Below are 19,336 nucleotides of genomic sequence, written 5' to 3'. Positions count from 1 at the left end.
ATGACTACGCACGGGTCTTCCTTTCTAGTTGTATACCTGTAACTGGAAATAGTTACCAGATAAGTTATGTTAACAATCATTTTCGTATATGCTGTATCGAAGTGTCAGATTGCTACAGGATTTTCTGTACCAAAACGAGGTACGTTCTTGACATCGGGCTTCGATCTGTTTACTAAAAGGCATGCATATACCCAGGTAGTATGATAATCGAAAAACAGCAGTACTCCAGCTGTCATTCATTGCCTTTTACGGTATATGGCAGCTTCCTCTTTACTTGGCGAGCTTGGGACATTTAAGCCTCCAGCTTGATCCGTTTGGCAGTATCTTCCTGAGAATAACATTAATGCCCACCTTAGAGCAAACCGCCGGGCAATTAGTCAGTTCGGTCTCTGCCAATCTACCTGGGCAAGTGTTAATTGCCACTCCCGTTCCTTCCACTCAACATAAGCGGGAGGAATGACGGGCCAGACAGCTGACAGCCGTCTCTTCTATCACGTTGCTGATGTACTGGCTGGCTTGTGTGCTTGTGCTACCTATGGCCGCCGTGGTGGCAAATGGCATTGCACGGACGAGTACCTACTCTAAGTACTGTACAGTAGGTGCAACTAACCTACAGCCTACCTACCTGCTTATTCGTTCAGTCTCGATGTTCCAAATGGCGGGTGCGGATGTTTGTCTCACTCGGACCCTCAGCACTACACAGCCCTCGTTGCGGCGGCCTCTCCCGTTTGGCCACGGCTCCCAAGCCTTGGTAAGGGTCCATCAGCATTCCTCACAGCCGGACGGCTCTCCGCCTCCAATATATCCTCCCACAGTTCAGAGACTTTGTGGCGTAACCAGGTTGCTTTTCTAACCAAGAGCAATCGCCCCGGTTGGGTGGGCGGCGGCTGAGAATCAGCACTTTCAGGTGCGATGCGCTGGTGAGAGGAGCACATTGATCTGCGCGCCCATCCAATTGTGTGTGACATGTCTCTCGACCAGTTTCGGCTGCATGCATCATGCTAGGGAAGAGATTCGAGTGCTTCCGTGCCGACAACAAGCGGTTTCAGATTCGTTGAGAGAGCAAAAAGCAAACAAGTTTCTCATTGGAACATGCTATATGCACTCGCTGCGTTTGAGTGCAGCCTCGAGAGTTAGTTTCACACTGCCTGATGGTGACGTATCGTATAGATGACGGTGTAGGTTCACTGCAGCGGAGCGTTTGGGCATGGTCATTGCTAGAAAAACTCAGAAATCCTTGTAGAATATGCTGAAGCTAGAGCTACTCTATCGTCTTCTTCAATGCTATCTCTCTGTCTCTTGCTGGCGCACATCCGTCATGTTCCTATTTCAAATGCTGCACGCATGCCCTTGGTATCGTGTGCTGTCTTGATGATGACCCGTACCAGCCTGGTGACCTGTCCGAGATCTAATGAATAGTAATACAATGCATGAAGCTGAAGAAAACTAGAACAAAATGCAGTGGTATCAGCCGTCCTGTCAGTAACCGGCCTGTCTGCGCTTGCCCCGTGCCGCGAGCGCCTGGCTCCTCTCCGCTGCGAGCACCTTCTTGAGCTCGCCTGGGTTGATGATTCGCTCCACCTCAGCCTCGTCGAGAGACTCCTTGATAAGGGGGTTCTGACTGAAGTGTGTGTCAAAGCCGCCGGCTAGGATGATCCTGAAGAGTTGCACTTTGGCTTGGAGAGACCAGCTGTCAATGACCATGTACACATTATGCACTCTGATCTTTTCGCGATATCCGAATTCCTGAATGTCGCTTTCGTCGGCCTCCGCCTTTGATCCGCCGAGATGCGGGTTTGATGTCGGTCGACCCGAGGTAGAATAGCCAGGACCCTTGCCGAGCTCCAGTGATGTGACGATGCTGGAGAAGTCGCCGCGCAGAAGGCGACGGTCGCGCTTAGAGATGGACTTGGAGCCTCGGGAGATCTCCTTCATCTGGCGGATCAACTTGTTAGGATCGTACCGCAGGGTCAGCGTTTCACCCGTCTCCTCCTCGTACTCCCGCGCAGACTCAAACAATAGGGCGATGTTTGAGCCGGCACCCGTCTGTACGCCGACATCAATACTGTCGAGCTGCTCGACGAATGCGTCCATGGCCTGCTCGCTTTGATCTGACAAATCTCCCAGGTAACTCGCCACAAAGCCCCAGCCCAGTTGTGCTGCGACCACGACTGTTGCGCTGTCAGGAGCACCCACTGCCTGGCCGTCGCTCTCAATGATCTCGATGAGAAACTCTAGGATATCTTCTGCCACCTCAGTGGAGCCGTCTCCGTGCATGGCGCCGACGCATAATGCATAAACAGCATCGGCTTTCACATTTTCGTCCTCATCATCCTGACAGACGACCTTGAGGCCTTGCACGATGCCCTCAAAGATGCCTTCAGAGGGGTTCGTCAAGATCGACACGCAGAGCGACCTGAGAGCCAGTGACCGCTCCAGCGGGCTCCCGCCCGACTTGATGCTCTTCATCAGCCCCTCGACAAGATCGCTCATGCTGCCGCCGATCTCCTGCTTGCTGTAGTAGTGGCGGACGATGTGGAGGTACGCCTTGAGCTGCTCCTCGCGATCCTGCACGCCGATGCGCTTGCGATCGCTCGTGCGCCCGGCGAGGATCTGCGAGATGAGCGTCTGCAGGCGGTCGGACCACGCGCTCTTGGCGTTGCCGTCGTCGTCGAAGGCGTCGTCCGACACGGAGTTGGTGCTCATGGTCATCGAATCGTCGAACTCGGAGTCGCTGAGGCCGCCCTCCTCCTCAGAGGCGTAGCGACTGCCGGCACGCGAGTTGGTCCGCGAGCCATGTCGTGAGCCGCCCGGGGACGTGGCCGGGGAGCCAAAGTTGGAGTCTGGTCGCGAGCGGGACTTTCTGGATGTGGTCTTGCCGCTCTCGAGGAGGGCTTTCTTGCGAAGATCGTGCATTTTCCGCGGGGGGTTGTGGTCTCTTCGGTAGTGGCGACTTCAACAGAAGCGCAGAAGCGCAGGTGTTTCTTGAGTAATAGTAATGTGGTCTCACTTTCTCCTCTCTTCCCTCCTTTTCTTCTTATTGTATGCGGATTTCAAGTTCTTTTGGATTGAAATATGGGCGGAGAGTAGTTGAGGGCCTGGTAGTAACGAGTCAAGGCAACGATTCTGGATGACGAAACTTTGTACGGCATAAAATCCATGAGGAAGGCAGCAGTATGCAGTATTGGATAACTAAGGTAGGTGTGCAAAGTGATGACTATTGTACGAGCGAACGAACATACGTTTGCTATTGTTCGAGGTGTGTGTGGTGTTATTGTGTAAGAGGGTAGGGCAACGGAGATAGGAGGGATGGAATAATACCTAGGGAGCAGCACAATGGAAGGGAGCGGAGGACAAGAATTATTTAAATTTTTGTGACGCGAACCGAGGAGCAAGATCAGATCAGGTGGTTACCACCTGCCTAGGCTCAATATTGGGAAGGAAGATCGCCCTCCAGCCCTCCCCATTCGATCTGGTGGCCAGACGCGACGGCAAAATTGCCAACACAGAACGCGCGATTCGATACCTCGCACAGAAACATCCTGGCCGCCTTAGCTGGGCCTCTATTGCCTTGCCTTGCCATGCCTCGCCTCGCCGGATTCGTGATGCATAATAAGGCCACCCAAAAAGGCGGGGTATCCCAGTCCGGCTCTCTGCAAGCACTTAAACACCGACTCTAAACCCCTGCACACTGTTTCTCCGGGCTGCTTTTACCGCCGGAGCCACTGCTGGTGCTGGTGCACTAATAAGCCCCTAAGATAGCGATAATCCCCCACAGCAGATATCTGAAATCCACTCCACATGCCGCTGGGAACCTAACAGGCGGGCACTTATCGTCATGTCATGGTCATGCGCAGCCCCACAGGCACAGGAAGCTCGGCTCTAGAAGAAGCATTGCTGTTTTCACTGGACTCAAATTACGACAAAGGCAACTTGACGAATGTTTTGACATACCTTACCTAGGTATGTGAGCGTAACTCCCGTCGTGTTCGAAGATAGGTAAGACTAGTGGCCAGGCCAGGTTCAATATTGAGAAGCTCAACAGTCGCGCAAGGATTATACCTAGGTAGCGTCTGTTAACTCCTCTTACTAGGGTGCACCTAAAGACAGGCAAGTTGCCTTAACACGAGCAACAAGTGTTCAGACCAACCCCATGGAGCTGCCAGGTCATGGGCAAACGGGATGGAGGAGGTGGCTCTTAACCTCTTAACTGGCCGACGCGGAGGGTTACCAGAGGCTCTGGCAGAGCAGACCTCCCCCCCCCCCTCCCCTTCGCTGGCGGCGCATGTCTGCTCCCATTTTTACTCTGGTCGGATGAAGGGTAAGGCAACGAGGGGTAAGTATCTACAGATGCACGTAGGCAAGCGAGGCAAGCTAGACCAGTTGCCTACCGACGTACCTCGATGACACAGAGCTTCCACTTGTGAAGATATTCTCTTGACTATAGTGCAATTTAAGGTCTACACGGACTGAGAGTCAAATTGTCAACTCGATATGTCATGTGCAAGATCAGGGTAGAAGAGCGATTGGAGAGTCTCCGGAACATCCAGCCTGTTGCCCTGCTTATGTGGGATTGAGGGGCAACGCTTCACGTATAGGGAGGGACCCAAGTACCATGGAAAGCGAAACGACGATATTGTACTTGCCTCCCGAGATCCTCCCTCAAAAATATCCAACCTGAGAATCGATAGAATTAGGCGCGTTCATGGGTTCTTGCGACACCCGTAGCCAAGTAAATGGTCACATAATGTGGTGCCAACGAGCAAGCCCGCAGAGCGATTGACAATAGCTGTGCATTCAGCTCACCTAGCCGCCCATAAAGCACCTGTCAAGAGGCTCTGATCTTGCCGTGGGCGTGCCATACCTTCCCAGAGAGAGATTCATTCGCGCACCACAGCGACAGTAAAGCAAGCTCGAGCGAGGCAAGCTCCCGCCCACAGCCGTGTGTTTCTGACAAGCCCCCTCGCTTCTCGGTTTCCTTCCCACATCCTCCCCCTCAGCTTCCATGCTCTCTCGCGCTCTCCCCTCCCACTCCATGGTTGTCGGACTAAGACTGACCTCGACAAGATAATTCGTCACGAAACCCCCCAAAACAGCACTTTCCATCCCTCGCTGGGGATATATATCTGTGACCTGTATCCTTCTTATTCGCTCTTGATTGCAGCCTCTCGCACCAGGACGCACCTGAGACGCACTTGACAGCACCGGCGGACCCCTCCCCCCACTGCCTTCCCAGGTAGAGTGAATTGTTAAAGTGAGCTAAGCAGCCCGTCGTCGGCTACCGTACGTTAGCGGCAAGTCCCTCCAGGCTGGGCATCCACCTGAGCTGCTACGATAAGCACTTCAGTACCTCTTATCAGGTTATCATCATCACCTACGTCCGCCTGCCTGCACTTAGACCTCCATCCCTCTAAGACTGCCCCACCTCTTCCCCCCCTCCAACACTTCAAACCACCCTCGACTACCTGACGCCTTTTCCTGCCTCATCACCTAACTCGACTTTCCCGAATCGATCTTCGCTCTCTCTCGTTTCTTTTCAGGGCCTTTTATCTAAGGAGAACCGTTCGCCCTTTCCAAGAGCAAGTTTGGACTCCATCCTCCGCAGTTATCGGCACCTTCTGCCTCCCCGCTTCCCCTTCGACGGGCTCTTTGGCCCAAGGCTGCCACAACTGGCCCGAGCTCGTTCGCCCAGTCTGACTGACCCGTCAGAGACCCAAACTCTCTTGCCTAACTCTGCTCCGTCTTCTCTGTCCTGTTCACTCTTCTACCTTTTCGTGGCCTTTTACCTGCATTTCGGTATCGCTGTCGAGGAACGAGTCTCTACAGTGTTGTATCTCGCAGTCAAACCACTGTCAAAGTCAAGATAAGGAGACGATGGCCACCGAGGGTACCCAAGACGCTGCCAGCGGTAAGCTGCACCTTCTCTATTTGATCTGCCTTTCCCCTTCTCGACAATATCCTCGCGGAAGGCGAGCTACTACAGATGATACTAATATTAGCATTTAGTTCTAGTGAAGCTGTCCAGCAACGGGCCGAAAGACCTCCCGTGGCCGGAACGCCGGATCACGCTCACAAGAGATAAATGTGTGGTCCCGATCGGACGAGCTTCCAAGGTGCGGTCCAAGGGCTTTGTTGCAGCCAAAACAAACGGCTGGTTCGAATCTCCAGTCATGTCCAGGGATCATGCGGAGTTGGTCGCGGATCTTGACACTAGAGTGAGCCGTATCTCAGCCTCTCTTCAATGCGCAGCACTAACATTTCCAGACCGTCTGCATCCGCGATATCGGATCTCTGCATGGGACCTTTATCAATAGCGAGCAGGACCGGATCGATAACAATACTGAGCGGCCTTTGGCGACCGGAGATACTATCAAGTTTGGGGTGCCCATCTGGCGCGGCAAGGACGCCTTTGCACCTACAACTGTGGGGGTTGGCCTGGAGTTCACGGCTTCGTGAGTATCCCCCATACATATTAAAGGAATGATCAAATACTTATGCACAATAGGGTTGAGGTGAACCGGAATGTATTCAAGGTTCCCGAGTACAACAGCGATCTCGAGGAATCCGACAGCGAGAGCGAGTTAGAGGACGAATCAGATGAACCCGACACAACCATCCATACGGGAGTATACTTCAATAACCAGGTATCAGATCATATTGACCTGACCAAAGACGACGAGAAGCGTGCTAGTGTTGTGCACGAAATTGTGCAATTGGATGGCGCTGCCAGCCAACGTGTAATCGACTTGACGTCCCCATTACGGGAAGAGAGTCCAGGAGGCTCATTTCTAGGCAACCATGACGATCGAGCAGCATCTGAGGATGGAGCAAGCGTTGTCGCCTCTGAGGATCAGTTCCGTTCAGAGAATGATGTTGACTTTGATAGAGACTCATCTATCCGCCTGACAGAAGAGGAGGATGGCATAGACTTCAGCGACGAGGATAGTGATAGCGATGCTGAGGATAAGAGCGACATGAGTTCCGAGAGAAGTGAAGATTTGGAGGGCAGCGAAGAGGAGGCAGACTATTCGTCTGATGACGAGCCTCTTGAAGATGGTAAGTCCTGCATTCGCTGATTCTAGTCTATGACAAAGTGCTCATAGTTCATACAGGAGATCACGGCCTCATGGCCTGGCCCGATGCCGACGTCGAGGTCGAGCTGGCCCCCATAGCACTCCAAGACATGTTTGACACGCCATTGCCGCCATTAAATACTTCAGTTCCCACCACCAATCTTCTGCCATCAATTTTACCAAACGCGCCTCTTCCAGCGACTATCCCATTGCCACCCATCAATGCTGCGGCTCTTCGAGAGCCAAGCCCGTCGGATGCGGCAATGATGAAGAGTTCAGTCAAGACGCAGACGATCACTAAGCCGATGATGGAGATCCTCAAGGAAAAGACGGGCAAGCACGCCTTTTTTGACGCTCGTGAGGAGAACAAGGCTGCTCTCGCTCGACAAAGTAACACTTATCCATCGCCGCCAAATGCACAGCCAGTCAAACAGACGAGCGACAACGTCACACAGAAGCCACCTGTCTGGCTTGCTCAGCCAATGCCGGATGCTCAAGAGCCCATTGACCCAATTCAGCCGGCCTCCTCTTCACAACCACTTGTCAAGTCGGCATGGCTCTCGACTGGTAATGACTTCTTGAACTCGCCTCAGGAAGGTCAAGATCAGCCGGAAGATGAAGCGGATTCCGAAGCTGAAGCAATGACATCCGCTTACAATTACCATCTGTGGAAGCAATCTCGTTCGCAAGAGAGCGAGACCGGCTCACGTCGTATTGGTATCAACGACATTGTCGTGGTCGAGGACCTTTGCGATCAAGCTCCAGATAGTGCACAAGTGAAGGAGACTCCTAGAAAACGAAAGGCTGCTGCCATTTCGACTGCTACCCAGGAAGAGCAAATCTGGCACAATGAGCAACGTGATGAAGCGCCTACTGCCGACGCAGCCGTCCAGCCCCTGTCTCCGCCTGCATCCCCTGTAGAGCCAGTTCCACGGCTTGCTGCTGATACCTCGCGACCAACAAAGCGAATGAGGCGTATCGCCGAACGTGTCGGCTACGCCGCTCTCGGAGGTGCTACAGTTGGCGCGATGATCGTCACCTCCCTTATTTACACAGCCCCATCCTTTGCCTAATCGACGGCTACCAAGCTTTACCTACTCGAGGTGGACGGGAAGTGTTTCCGAGTTGGACGAAATTAAACCAACCCTGCATGGACGAGCAGCTCTGACAACAGACTTTGGCTTTACGGCGTACCTGTTGCCTGTCTATGACACCACACAACTCTCATACTTAGCTCAGTACGGATAAAGTGTCTGATGGAAGAAGTGTGTGTTGATTGACGTCTTTGTGTATGATTGACTTTACAAGGCAAGATCTGAGCAGTCCTGCTCCGGTATTCCGCCCACCTCCTTGATAGCTGTTGCTCGTCGAGAATAACATGCGTTTTACGAGATGCCACCGGCTTTGAGAGTACAGGGGAAAGCCGTCTTTACATGATAATGGTTTCCTACTCCCACACGATTCGGGTTTAGTTGTTAGGTTCCGCTTATCTCTGCATTACTACTTAGTCCGCTGTTAAACTTTGCTTCCCAGCTTGGTCTCCTAACATTCGGGTGTGGGCTAAGCCCAAATATAAGGCATTTACATTTCATGATTTTCCTTAGACTGCCGTTTCTGTTCAGATAATCCCACGTGTCGTATTGACCTTGTATTTCGTAATTCAAGCCATACTTGACTTTTCGAGGAGATTTCTTATGATTCTGCCTCTACAACCCCATTCGCTCTTCTCTCTTACGTTAGTCGACGTTCGGCATGACCTTTGCATTGAGGAACGTGCTACATGGCCAGTGTCTGCAGGTAGCATGCACCATCTTTTCCGTGCTATGACACCGACTCTGATGATGAGCTGCGCCGGAAGCAATTCGACCGGCGAATCGAAAGTCCGCTTCCCTGACTTTGGCCTTAATAGCAGGAGAATGATATGCGGATTGGGTCCTCTTCTCCCCAAGTATGAGTGACTAAATAGCTAAAGCCCTTTCGAGCCTCTATTCTCTTGAAAAGCTTGATGAGCATCAATATTACATCATATCCAACTGACAACGTGTACAAGCCATTGAGTTCATAATTCAAGATCATGACCAGGAAACATGGAGGTGTACTTGCGAACCATAGTTCTGAACGGAGAGGTGATCGCTGATGGAGGGTCGCACTGCTTCCACTAGGGCATGTGTGCAGACGGTCATGACCGTGAGGGATAGCAGAATGAGGCTATCGTAGTCCGAGCAGATTCTCTGGTCAAGCTCTTGAGCAGTACAAGCAGACTTGACGTATTGCGTCTTCGAGCTTGACATAACATTTTATCAGCGAAAGCCTGAAACATTGAGTTGTCCACTGCTGCTCGTCTCTCTGCTAAATCTTGTCCCTTACTGCCCAAAGAAGTGGTAGAAATATAATGGGATCCTCGACGCCAGATTTCTATCCTATCAAAATATGTTGAGATAGGTTTGACTGACACGTTTCAGTTGACGGGTGCCCCATGCCCCAGATTGTATGGAAAGGAGCTTTCTCGTCTACACCGAAACTTCTGAAGAACATTAATATAATCCAGCCTCCGCTCACTGGACTCGAGGATCGTGGGAATCTGTATCCACCCGGTTGTCAACGTGTACGAAGACATGTGGCGCCCTGCCAGAACCCTTCGGAACTTACACAGCGGTTTCGGGTCCAGGGCTCTCCTTGGCTCCGCGCGTGGAGGATGCTCGAGCTCTGGGGGCCGGCGCGCGGCAGACTGCATGAGCAACTGCACGAGCTCCCGCAGAATCGACACGCCTATCTGGGCATCGAGAATGATATATGACAGCGATTGCTGGCGTGCGTCTTCGTTTATCTTGGTCTCTTCCGACAAACTCAGATGCGGCGGGAGAAACCCTAAATAAAGGAGTCGAGGGCACACTTGGTGAAACCATGGATGGCTGTCTCTCGAGTTTCCTCATTCGGAAACGAACGGGTCACGCTGAGTATCGGGTGGGAATAGTCGTCTTCGTTGAATTATGACCGGAGTCGAAGCCACGTCAAGGCCAAGGGTGGGACGAACGTGTCATCCACACTTTTATACACCGTACCACACCCTCCTGATTGTCCATGACTTGTGTAAGGCAACCACAGCCTTGGGTGCCTGTGATGATCAGGCGACGCTCTACTCATGTAATGAGCCGTGTTACTAGTCCGCTGATGTGCAAGAGTTGGTCGAGTCCTCCGATGTGGCGGTGAGCGTATCGGGCTTGTCCGGATAGTGATGAGATATCTTCCAGTCTTTGATACTAGAGCATGTTCTCCCTTCATCTTCATGTGATGGTCTGAGATGTCTATATAAAGAATCTTTGTCCCCTGCAATTTCTAGGATTCAGATCCTTGACTTGTCTCAGACATATAGTCAACCTTGATTGATTTATTACTCCGAAGCTTCCCACTCTGCGAGCTCAACTCGCGATGTCTTCGTATGTTCAATCACTTCCGGCAGGCTACGTCTGTGGCTGTCACCAAGGCTCCCATGCCATAACTTGCCGGGCTTGCGGTGGAAGCCTTAAGATGTACGTTGTCGTCCGGCCTCTAGAGTCTTTCAAATTGTGAGAAGGAGTACTAAGGGAAGAGATATTGAGTAGTCACTGCTCTGTTTGCAAGAACACAAGGCTCGAACACGAGCCTTGCCCCAACACGCACGAGGCTGTCCCATACTCTTCAAGGTCGTTTACATCTCGTCGGACAGTGTCTTGACGGTAATCTCAAGCTATGGAACGCGAAAAAGATACGATGATCATAAGTCTAGGGGGTGTTTAGCTTTATTTGAGCAAACAAATGAATTGAAGGAAATACCATGCCAGAAGAACAGGGACTGAAGCGATGGGAAATTCACAAACTGTGTACCAACACTGAAGAGTGACGTGATGGATCGTTACAATGTCTGCCTAGTGCATCGTGGGAACTTGTGAATGACGATAATCAGACTATTGAAAGTAATTGTTGGGATTTCTAGGGCTTCGATTGTTGGTTTCCGTTTTGGCTCGACGCAATACTTAGTTATAGGAAAGTAGGAAAGAGTTTCATGGCATCTCCTAGTCGTGAACTTTGAACATTTCCAAACGTTCAAGAAATAATTGTCTTAACCTCTGGCTCTGACACAGCATATTGAATACTTTCCTCAACTGAAAGGTACGAACATTGCTTGATTTGACCTTTGGCCTTCATTTGTACAACCCAACATTTTTAAGTTAGAATAATATGTTCAGAATCTTTTCTCTTAATAGATTGGCATTCACGACCATGTAATTGAATTAGTTGCCTTCTTCGGGTAAATGATCTGCATTATCAATTTTATCACAACTTGTTGAATCTATAAATTAGGAAACTATATTGTGACACCTCGATCGCTAGCTCTAGGCAATGCTCCATAAAGGTTGTCAAATAGGCTATCCCATAGCACACTGAACGAGTGATCTTGGGTCTCGTAGATACCAGAATACTTGAAAATCGGCCTTCTGGGTGCGAAGTTGATCATTCACAAGAGGTAAAAACTGATCTCACTGGTCAAAACAATCAATTATGAGCGTGTTTTTGTATTCTCGAGTACCCGGCCAAAATACTGATGACCGATTACCTTTTCTTAACAGCCGTAATATTGATAAACCAAGTGCTTTGGTGTCTCTTAAATCAAATGCGTTGTACCGATTTTAGTGCATTCTGTCAAGTCTACTCCCAGTCCAGCCTATGCTGAATAGTCGAATACTCATTCTTGGTCCCACCTGAGTTGTGCTACCTAGACATTGCCCCACAGACAACCACTCGCCTGTGGCCCCCACTACACACACCTTGAGCTGGACCATTATTCCTCCAGCTTCATCATCGGCTTCAATCGAGACAGATTGTGTTTGTCGCAGCAGCATTACAGCCTCTACGAGTGCGCATAACAGCCTCGAGTATAGGAAGGGCTATTGAGCCTATGATGGACTGGAAGCTGTGACGTGATGTCTGTGATTCTCTGTACCGGTAAGCTTATTCGTCCTGCGAGAGCTTTGCTCGGCATCACAGCTAATCTATTGCAACAGCCGGCTATGACCACACAATAAGGTGCGCATCTCAAGGAAGGGCGATTAGCGATATGAAATGATATGACTGTGCTGATGCCTTATCGTTTACTCTAGGTTCTGGGAGGCCCTGTCAGGCATCTGCTCTCGAACGATCCAACACCCAGACTCGCAGGTCAACCGCCTCTGCATCTCCCCCGACAAGCGCTTCCTCGCCGCCGCAGGCCATCACACCGTCAAGCTCTTCGATATCAAGTCGACTAATCCGAATCCGCTTTTAACCTTCGAGGGCCACACGGGAAATATCACCGGCGTGGCATTCCACTGCGAGGGCAAATGGATGGTTACAAGCTCCGAGGACGGGACCGTCAAGATCTGGGAGACGCGCAGCGGCAGCATACAACGAAGTTATAATCACGGCTGCCCAGCTAATGATGTAGTCATTCACCCTAACCAGGGCGAGATCATCTCCTGCGACCGCGGCGGAAGCGTTCGAGTGTGGGATCTGGCCGAGAACAACTGCTCACACCAGTTGATCCCCGAGGAAGACGTCTCCGTCTCTAGCGTCACAGTAGCTAGCGACGGAACGCTCCTTTGCGCTGCAAATAACAATGTACGCTCCTCCACTACTGTTCTGGCCTCTGCTCTTGGCTGACTCCTCTCTTCTAGGGCAATGTCTTTGTCTGGCAACTCCTTCAGACCTTTGATCGAACTCAGCTCCTTCCCGTCACTCACTTCTCCGCGCACAAAGAATACATCACGCGAATCCTTCTCTCCCCAGATGTGAAGAAGCTCGCAACATGCAGCGCAGATCACACGGCCAAGATCTGGGAGGTGGACATCGAGCCGTCCAAGGTCGACACGGAGCCAAAGCCATTCCCGCTCGAGGCCACCCTCACGGGCCACCAGCGGTGGGTATGGGACTGTGCGTTCAGCGCCGACTCGGCGTATCTTGTCACTGCGTGCTCGGATCACTACGCACGGCTGTGGGAACTACATAGCCAGCAGATTATCCGACAGTACAATGGACACCATAGGGGGGCGGTCTGTGTCGCGTTGAACGACTATTCAGAGGCCAGGTAAAGGAACAAGGACGAAAGACTCTTACCCGAGTGGCTTCATGCATGTTTGCTACGGATACGGGAGGCTATGTCCGCGTGTCTAACCAACAGTACACAAGTGTCACGGAGACGCCACTTATGTAATGTGAGATATTTTGTATTTGCGGGAGACAAAATCTTGCTGACGAGCCCGGCGTTTTGGTGGATCTCATGGTAGGGGAATGGCTACATGATGCAACTATTTAGGTATCGCACAATGTATCTTCTTTTTTTTCATTTGCAAGAGTTGTCGAATGGTATCCTGCTTAGTTCTGCTTCGCATCGGGAATTATGCCTCTTAATGCTTTAGCCAAGTAAACTCCGTACTATGCCGCTTTCGCCTTGCCTTGCACCCATATTCAGAAATCTATACTACCATGTAGTTCTTGCGCTATTACCAGCCATCGCCCCAGCCGTCATCGTCGGCAGTTTCTTTTGGCTTTAGATCAATTTTCTTTGCAGCGATTGGTTTCGCGGCCGGCTTCGTTACAGTCGCTGGCTTTTTAGCAGCTAGAGAGCCAGTTGGTTTTGCCAGTCCCTTGGGTAGTTGTTTGCCTGGGCCCGACTTCTTCTGAGCTTGAGCGGCCAGCCACCCAGCAAAATCTGGCTCTGCACCATCGTCAAAAGGCGCAGCGCTGCCGCCACTTGTTGTCCTGCTGCCGGATGTGCTCTTCTTCGGCACCGTTGTGGACGATGAAAGAGACTGCGGTTGACTGTCGTTTGAGGCATCAAAGAAGCCATCATCTCCACCATCGTCCATATCACCCCAAGCATCAGCATCGTCCTCGGCCACTTCTGATTCAGCAAAGAATGATTCTCCTCCAACATTACCTTGTGAGGAACTCCGTGACAGGGACGCAGAAGGGGGAGGGGATTTAAGCGCTTGCCGGTGTAGCGTCGATGCAGACGAAGTTGATGGGGCAGGACGTTTCGCGTCTGTAACCGCCGAGGATGGTCGTGATGCACCATTGGATGTCGCCTCGATTTCGCCAGCAGCCGTTGACAGCTTGTTTGTGAACGAGGAAATCGCCCATCCAGCCCACCCAGCTGAGGATGACTCGCTAGGCTGCGGAGTGCTCATGCGAGGGGCAGGAGTATGATCTCCAGTGGGTTGTGGCGGTAGGACTGTATCCGGCATGCTCGCTGCTGCCTTTTTGACCTTTTGGATATATACATCCAGAGTTTTATGTGCCTGGTCGCGAACCAGTTTCTCTTTATCTATAAGGAGAGGGCAGATTGCAGGAAGTAGCCGAGCTGCGCAGTCTTCTTCGCTGAAGCAATCTCCCGTAACTGCCAGTGCAAGCAGAGCTGCATTTCTTGCATGCACAAATGGATCGCGCAGAGACCGCGAAAATGCAGCAATTAGCACCTTTGCTCGGGAAGAAGTACCTAAGTTTTTGGCAATCTTGCCTAGGCATATTGTGGTATTCGTCCTGATACCCGGCTGCTCATCGTTTGCAGTTTTTGCAAGGTATTTCAGGAGCTCGCCGTTTACAGTACGGTCAGAGAGTTTCGATATAATGACAAGTACTGACTTTAGTGTTTGCTCTCGAACAACGGGAGCCAAGTCGGTAAAGCCAGTTACTAAGTGGGGAAAGATCTTATCGTTAACAACCCTTTGAGACAGCCTGTCGATCATCAACGGCAGACTATCGAGCAAACAGACGCGAATAGCCCGATCTGGGTTTCCAAACAGCCGTATGATGACCGGAGTAACCTTTGTGTCAAAGTCATCATTTGAGAGTTTTGCCGAAATTTTCATGACCACGTTGAGGGCCTTGGGACCACCACCTCCGAATTCTACAGATTTCAACAATTCTGGAAGAACCTTCATTTTAAAGAAGTCTTCGGGGAAGTCATCCGTAAGTTGATCGAGATCACTAGGAAATAGGAGTTAGCATTTTTTCTTGTTAGTCAGAAATCACTTACTCAAGAAACTCGTCACGCTCTTCAGCCGACTTCATACCGAGGTTATCAACTCCGTCCGTAAGTTTGATCAATGGTGTATCAAAGAAGGCCCCGTGGCGAAGGCCTTGCTCTAGAAAATGTCCGACACTGAGCCTGGCTTTTGGGTTTGCATTGACCAGACGCTTGTAGCTGGACTGCATGGTCGGCGGAATGTTCTTGGTCTGCCCAGCCTGATCTGCACCCATAAAGTCGCCATTGAAAACTTCAAAAAGTAGCGTTCCGTAGTTAAAAGCATCAACTGCAGAATGAGGGCTCTTCTTTATGGAGTCCCAACCGGACCGCGCCAACTCTGGCGGCGTGTATCTTGATGAGTCAGGGACTAAGCTCCCGTATGTCTGTAGAGTTGTCAGAAATGTCCAAAGGAGAATGAGTAAGCAGCCTACATAGATCACAGCCTCATCATCTTTGACATTGCTTAGAACCTCAAAGCCTCCAACTTTCCATTCGCCGCTTTCCGATGTGTATATCGACGCCACTTTGAGATTGCCATGAATCGATGATGCATCGTCATTGATGAATTTAATGGTTCGCTGGGCAAAGCGTTAACGTAAGCCTTAAATCCGGTGAAAGTTGAGTTAATCTTACAGCAACACTGTAAAGACCCCATTTCATGGTCTCGGGGCTAAGACTCTTGCGTTTCACATGCCATCGTAGGGGAACCAGCCGCTCGGTTGCAATATAGATATATGTCTCGGTCTTGGAAAGAAATCAGCGTCTGTGGTTCGTCGCGGAATCTCGAATGCGCTACCTCGACGGTGTCCAACACTTTGATCACCCCGGGATGTCTCATAGTCCTCAGCTTCTTCAGCGCATTCTTCGCAAGGGGCAGTCGCGATTTGTTGTTTGTGATGTCGAATGAAAATATGCTACAGTTCGATCCGTCCTCCTATAGGAAAGTTGTCAGCGCACGGTAGTCGAGCGGAGGATGCGATGTTGTGGGGGACGCACTCGCTTCGTGCCATTGTACAGAGTCCAGATAGACTGATCCACGTCGACGCGATCGCCAAACGTATAGGGGAAGGGAGGCCCCTGAGCAATGGCCGAGGCCACAGCAGACTTGAGAAAGTTCATTGCGAAGCATATGTCTGCTGCCCTTGTGTGTTGACAAGAGGTCAAGGCAAGACAAGCACAAGCCAGCTGTGGCTGGTTCCAAAAGGGGCAACGTCGAGCTTGTCACAAGGAGCGAGACAAAAGGCCAGGAGTTGCCTTTAGTGTGCCTCTGTCTATCGCGACCTGAAAGCTGTTATCGGGATCTGATCCCCCGCGCTAAAGTTGATAGTGGGGAAGACCGGCAGACGGGTTTTTCCGGGCAATATGAGCAGGCTGCCAGGTGCCTTCCTGCCTTTTCCATCTGCTGAAGTTACACACACATGGCACCCTAGCTAGTAACGCTTAGTCGCCAGAGTAAGGTTCCCACTGTATTTTGTCTTGCGACTAGCGTGATATCACGCTAATTGGTTTCGGCTGGCTTTAGTAGGAGTATTCGTCGGGTCCCCTCTTGTCATCACAACACCTTCATTTTCTTTCCTAAATAATATTCTCTCAACCAGCCCGTTCTACGACACTGATATTGGGCCATACAGGCCTCAGGCGCCAGGTCGACACTTCATGAGCGCCTCTGACAAAATCTCACTACAGACGCCTAGTTATCAAAGCATCACTTGGTCTCTCATATGGGAGTGACCTTACAAGGTTTCTTATGAGGGATAGTTGAGGCCAGCAAGGCAGGGCTTGTTCTGTATCTGGATTGTCCGCACGGTGACGCCCTGGCCGGGGGGAACTGCAAAAAAGAGAAATAATCATCACATTGTGCGTATGGATTTTCTCTTCTTCTGTTTTCTTTCTTTCCGATCAGGCCGCCGTCAATGATGCATTATATGGTAAAAGGTCAGACTGCCAAGGGTTCTTCTGGCATTGTTTATCTCTTCATTGTCGCAACCTCTGTTCTGGCCTAGCCAAACAGAGGCCTCTGCCACGCCCATATTCTCTGTGCAACAGTCAGAGTGGATGCTTGCACATCAGCTGGCAGAAGACGACATCAATCAATTAATTCTCATGCCCTTTGTGGTTTTGAGTTTTTTTTTTCGCTGCTATCCGGAGCCAGGCCTTGAAATACTGCTATGAGGCGGGGCCAAAGGCTGCGGCGGACAAAACACCTAAACCAACTTTGCGCCAACTCTCGCGCAGCGCGACTGAAGAAATATACGAAGCCGCCGCGCCAGGCAGGATGATGACCAAAACAGAAACTGAAAAGATCTGAGACGGCGCCGTTCGCGACTCCTTTTTTTCTTCTCTCCCCAGCACTCTTGCATTTCGTTTGGCTTCGGTTTCACTAATGGAGAAGGCGACTCAAGGCGCCTCTAGGCGGTCGATGACTCCGGTCTGCCGCGCTTGCAAAGAACCTGAACGACCATTTCAGCCGCTGGTTCGATGTGTCGTCTGTAAGAGACGGTATCACGCCGCCTGCTACAATCCACCTCCGCTTGATTCTCAGTAAGTAGATTGCCAGCTCCTATATCCTCGCGGAACACACTCTCCGTTGCCCTCTCAGGTGCCAGACTATAGGCGCGTTGCATGGATAGCCTCAGGCGCACATTCGCACAGTGTAATTTATGCCACGCTCATAATTTGCATTTTCAAATGCGGCGTCCGGTTTATTACCTCAAACCCTTCTTTCTTGGCTTTTGGGACATTTTCATCGATTAGAGCACTTCTAACTCGTTCACAGAAATTGGACTTGCAAGAAGTGTATCCAGCCTGAGAGTAACAAGCGCTACAATGAGACGTGGTCTACAACAACGCTCGGAACCCAAAACAGCTCCTCGTCAACGTCTCGCCCACAACTTGACTCCACCATGTCACGCACTGGATTCGCTTTCACTCCGCATAGTAATGATGCCATCGGCACCATGGGTATGCGTTGTTCGTTCAGAGGATGCACTAGCTTATCCGAGGATGGCGGACCCTTATGTAACTACCATATGGACTATATGATTTCAGGTCCAGACAAGGCACTCGAGAAATCGTCAAATGGTGCGAGTCAACCACTCAAGGCTAAGCTGCAACCCGAGAGCAGATCCGGGAACAATGGTCCTCGCATCAAGATGACCAAGACTGCTCCAGGACCAACTCTGGTAAAGCCAATTCAGAGTTCTTCTAAGCAAATAACCTCGTTCACTGCGACCCCGAGATTGGTTGCTTCTCCTAATTCGACCAAGTCGGCTTCTCGACGGCGGTCTATATATTCACCAGCGGATGGCCCAGCAGGAACAGGAAGTCCTGCACATAAGAAGGCTCGACAAGCTTCCGGAAGTTATGAACTCAATAACAACAAGAATCATGTAGCTCAGCCAACTACATATGAGTTTGCTTCAAATCCAAGCAAAAGGGCTGATCAATTACCCGTCATAGCGCCATTTCTAAACGGAAACCATGCACGACATACCACCAAGGACGTCCGTAACGGAATAGATAATGGGTCTCTTGCTGGAACTACCTCTCAAACCTGGGACTATACTGAGTCTGATAGCTGGCTACCTCTCCAGATAAATCGGACGAACGGTCTGAGTTCAACTCATAAGGATAGTAAACATGCTGAGAACGGCATTCTGCACAATAGAAGTGCCAATCAACGATGGGAGGAGAATAGCGCACCCAGTCTCTTCCACTCCTACTCGGAGACCAATTCGCTACAAGCCAGTAATGGCCTGAGCGCCGCCAATGGACTTTCACAAGATGCAATTAGGGCGTCTGCATTTGATAACTTTAGAGGACCGCGAAATAAGGCTTCGCCGACGCCAAAATCGGCATCAAAACTTGACACCAGTACAGCTCGGCGGACGCTTGATGGTCTTAGTACCAAGACTCGGCCTCGAGCCTCGAAGGACACCATAGAGACTGCAATCAACGTGCCACCTCTAGAGGCTCAGCGAGAGCGTTTGGCTCAGGCACGAGCAGCAGATTCGTCAAGTTTGGACGCTCTTATATACAATCAAGAGGGTGCTGCGGAGCCTCCGCCTGGAGTCATAATACCGGAAGCTCAGCCTCGTCCCGCGAAGGATCCGCGTTTCTTTGCACATATCGATCCCCGCATTCACTGGTGCCGCCCGCACTCTAAGGAGTGGCACGAGAAGAAACAGGCAGAGATCAAGGAGAGGGGCGGGCGCAAAGCCAA

At 51.0% G+C, this 19,336-nt stretch overlaps 4 protein-coding genes across 4 annotated transcripts; 2 read left to right on the top strand and 2 right to left on the bottom strand.

Moving 5' to 3' along the window:
• Positions 1-1,479: 1,479 nt before the first annotated feature.
• Positions 1,480-2,916, bottom strand: UCRPA7_1880 (putative ifrd domain-containing protein; the record flags this gene model as incomplete). The annotated part of the gene is made up of 1 exon (XM_007914459.1): positions 1,480-2,916. The coding sequence occupies one exon, from the start codon at positions 2,914-2,916 to the stop codon at positions 1,480-1,482; it is 1,437 nt and encodes a 478-aa protein (XP_007912650.1).
• A 3,254-nt stretch (positions 2,917-6,170) lies between these two features.
• UCRPA7_1879 (putative fha domain-containing protein) lies at positions 6,171-8,146 on the top strand (the record flags this gene model as incomplete). The annotated part of the gene is made up of 4 exons (XM_007914458.1): positions 6,171-6,215; positions 6,265-6,452; positions 6,506-7,056; positions 7,113-8,146. The coding sequence occupies 4 exons, from the start codon at positions 6,171-6,173 to the stop codon at positions 8,144-8,146; spliced, it is 1,818 nt and encodes a 605-aa protein (XP_007912649.1).
• Positions 8,147-12,034: 3,888 nt separating this feature from the next.
• UCRPA7_1878 (putative wd-repeat protein pop3 protein) lies at positions 12,035-13,177 on the top strand (the record flags this gene model as incomplete). Its single annotated transcript, XM_007914457.1, has 4 exons — positions 12,035-12,056; positions 12,116-12,137; positions 12,212-12,707; positions 12,764-13,177. The coding sequence occupies 4 exons, from the start codon at positions 12,035-12,037 to the stop codon at positions 13,175-13,177; spliced, it is 954 nt and encodes a 317-aa protein (XP_007912648.1).
• A 411-nt stretch (positions 13,178-13,588) lies between these two features.
• UCRPA7_1877 (putative scy1 protein kinase protein) lies at positions 13,589-16,233 on the bottom strand (the record flags this gene model as incomplete). Its single annotated transcript, XM_007914456.1, has 7 exons — positions 13,589-13,989; positions 14,584-15,074; positions 15,124-15,497; positions 15,555-15,692; positions 15,748-15,858; positions 15,938-16,048; positions 16,111-16,233. The coding sequence occupies 7 exons, from the start codon at positions 16,231-16,233 to the stop codon at positions 13,589-13,591; spliced, it is 1,749 nt and encodes a 582-aa protein (XP_007912647.1).
• Between the last annotated feature and the right edge of the window lie 3,103 nt (positions 16,234-19,336).

The sequence above is a fragment of the Phaeoacremonium minimum genome (genome assembly GCF_000392275.1).
Source record: "Phaeoacremonium minimum UCRPA7 unplaced genomic scaffold PA7_03_scaffold_139, whole genome shotgun sequence".
NCBI lineage: Eukaryota > Fungi > Ascomycota > Sordariomycetes > Togniniales > Togniniaceae > Phaeoacremonium > Phaeoacremonium minimum.
The sequence above is the reverse complement of the archived record's forward strand: the minus strand, read 5'-3'. Positions and strand labels throughout refer to the sequence as shown.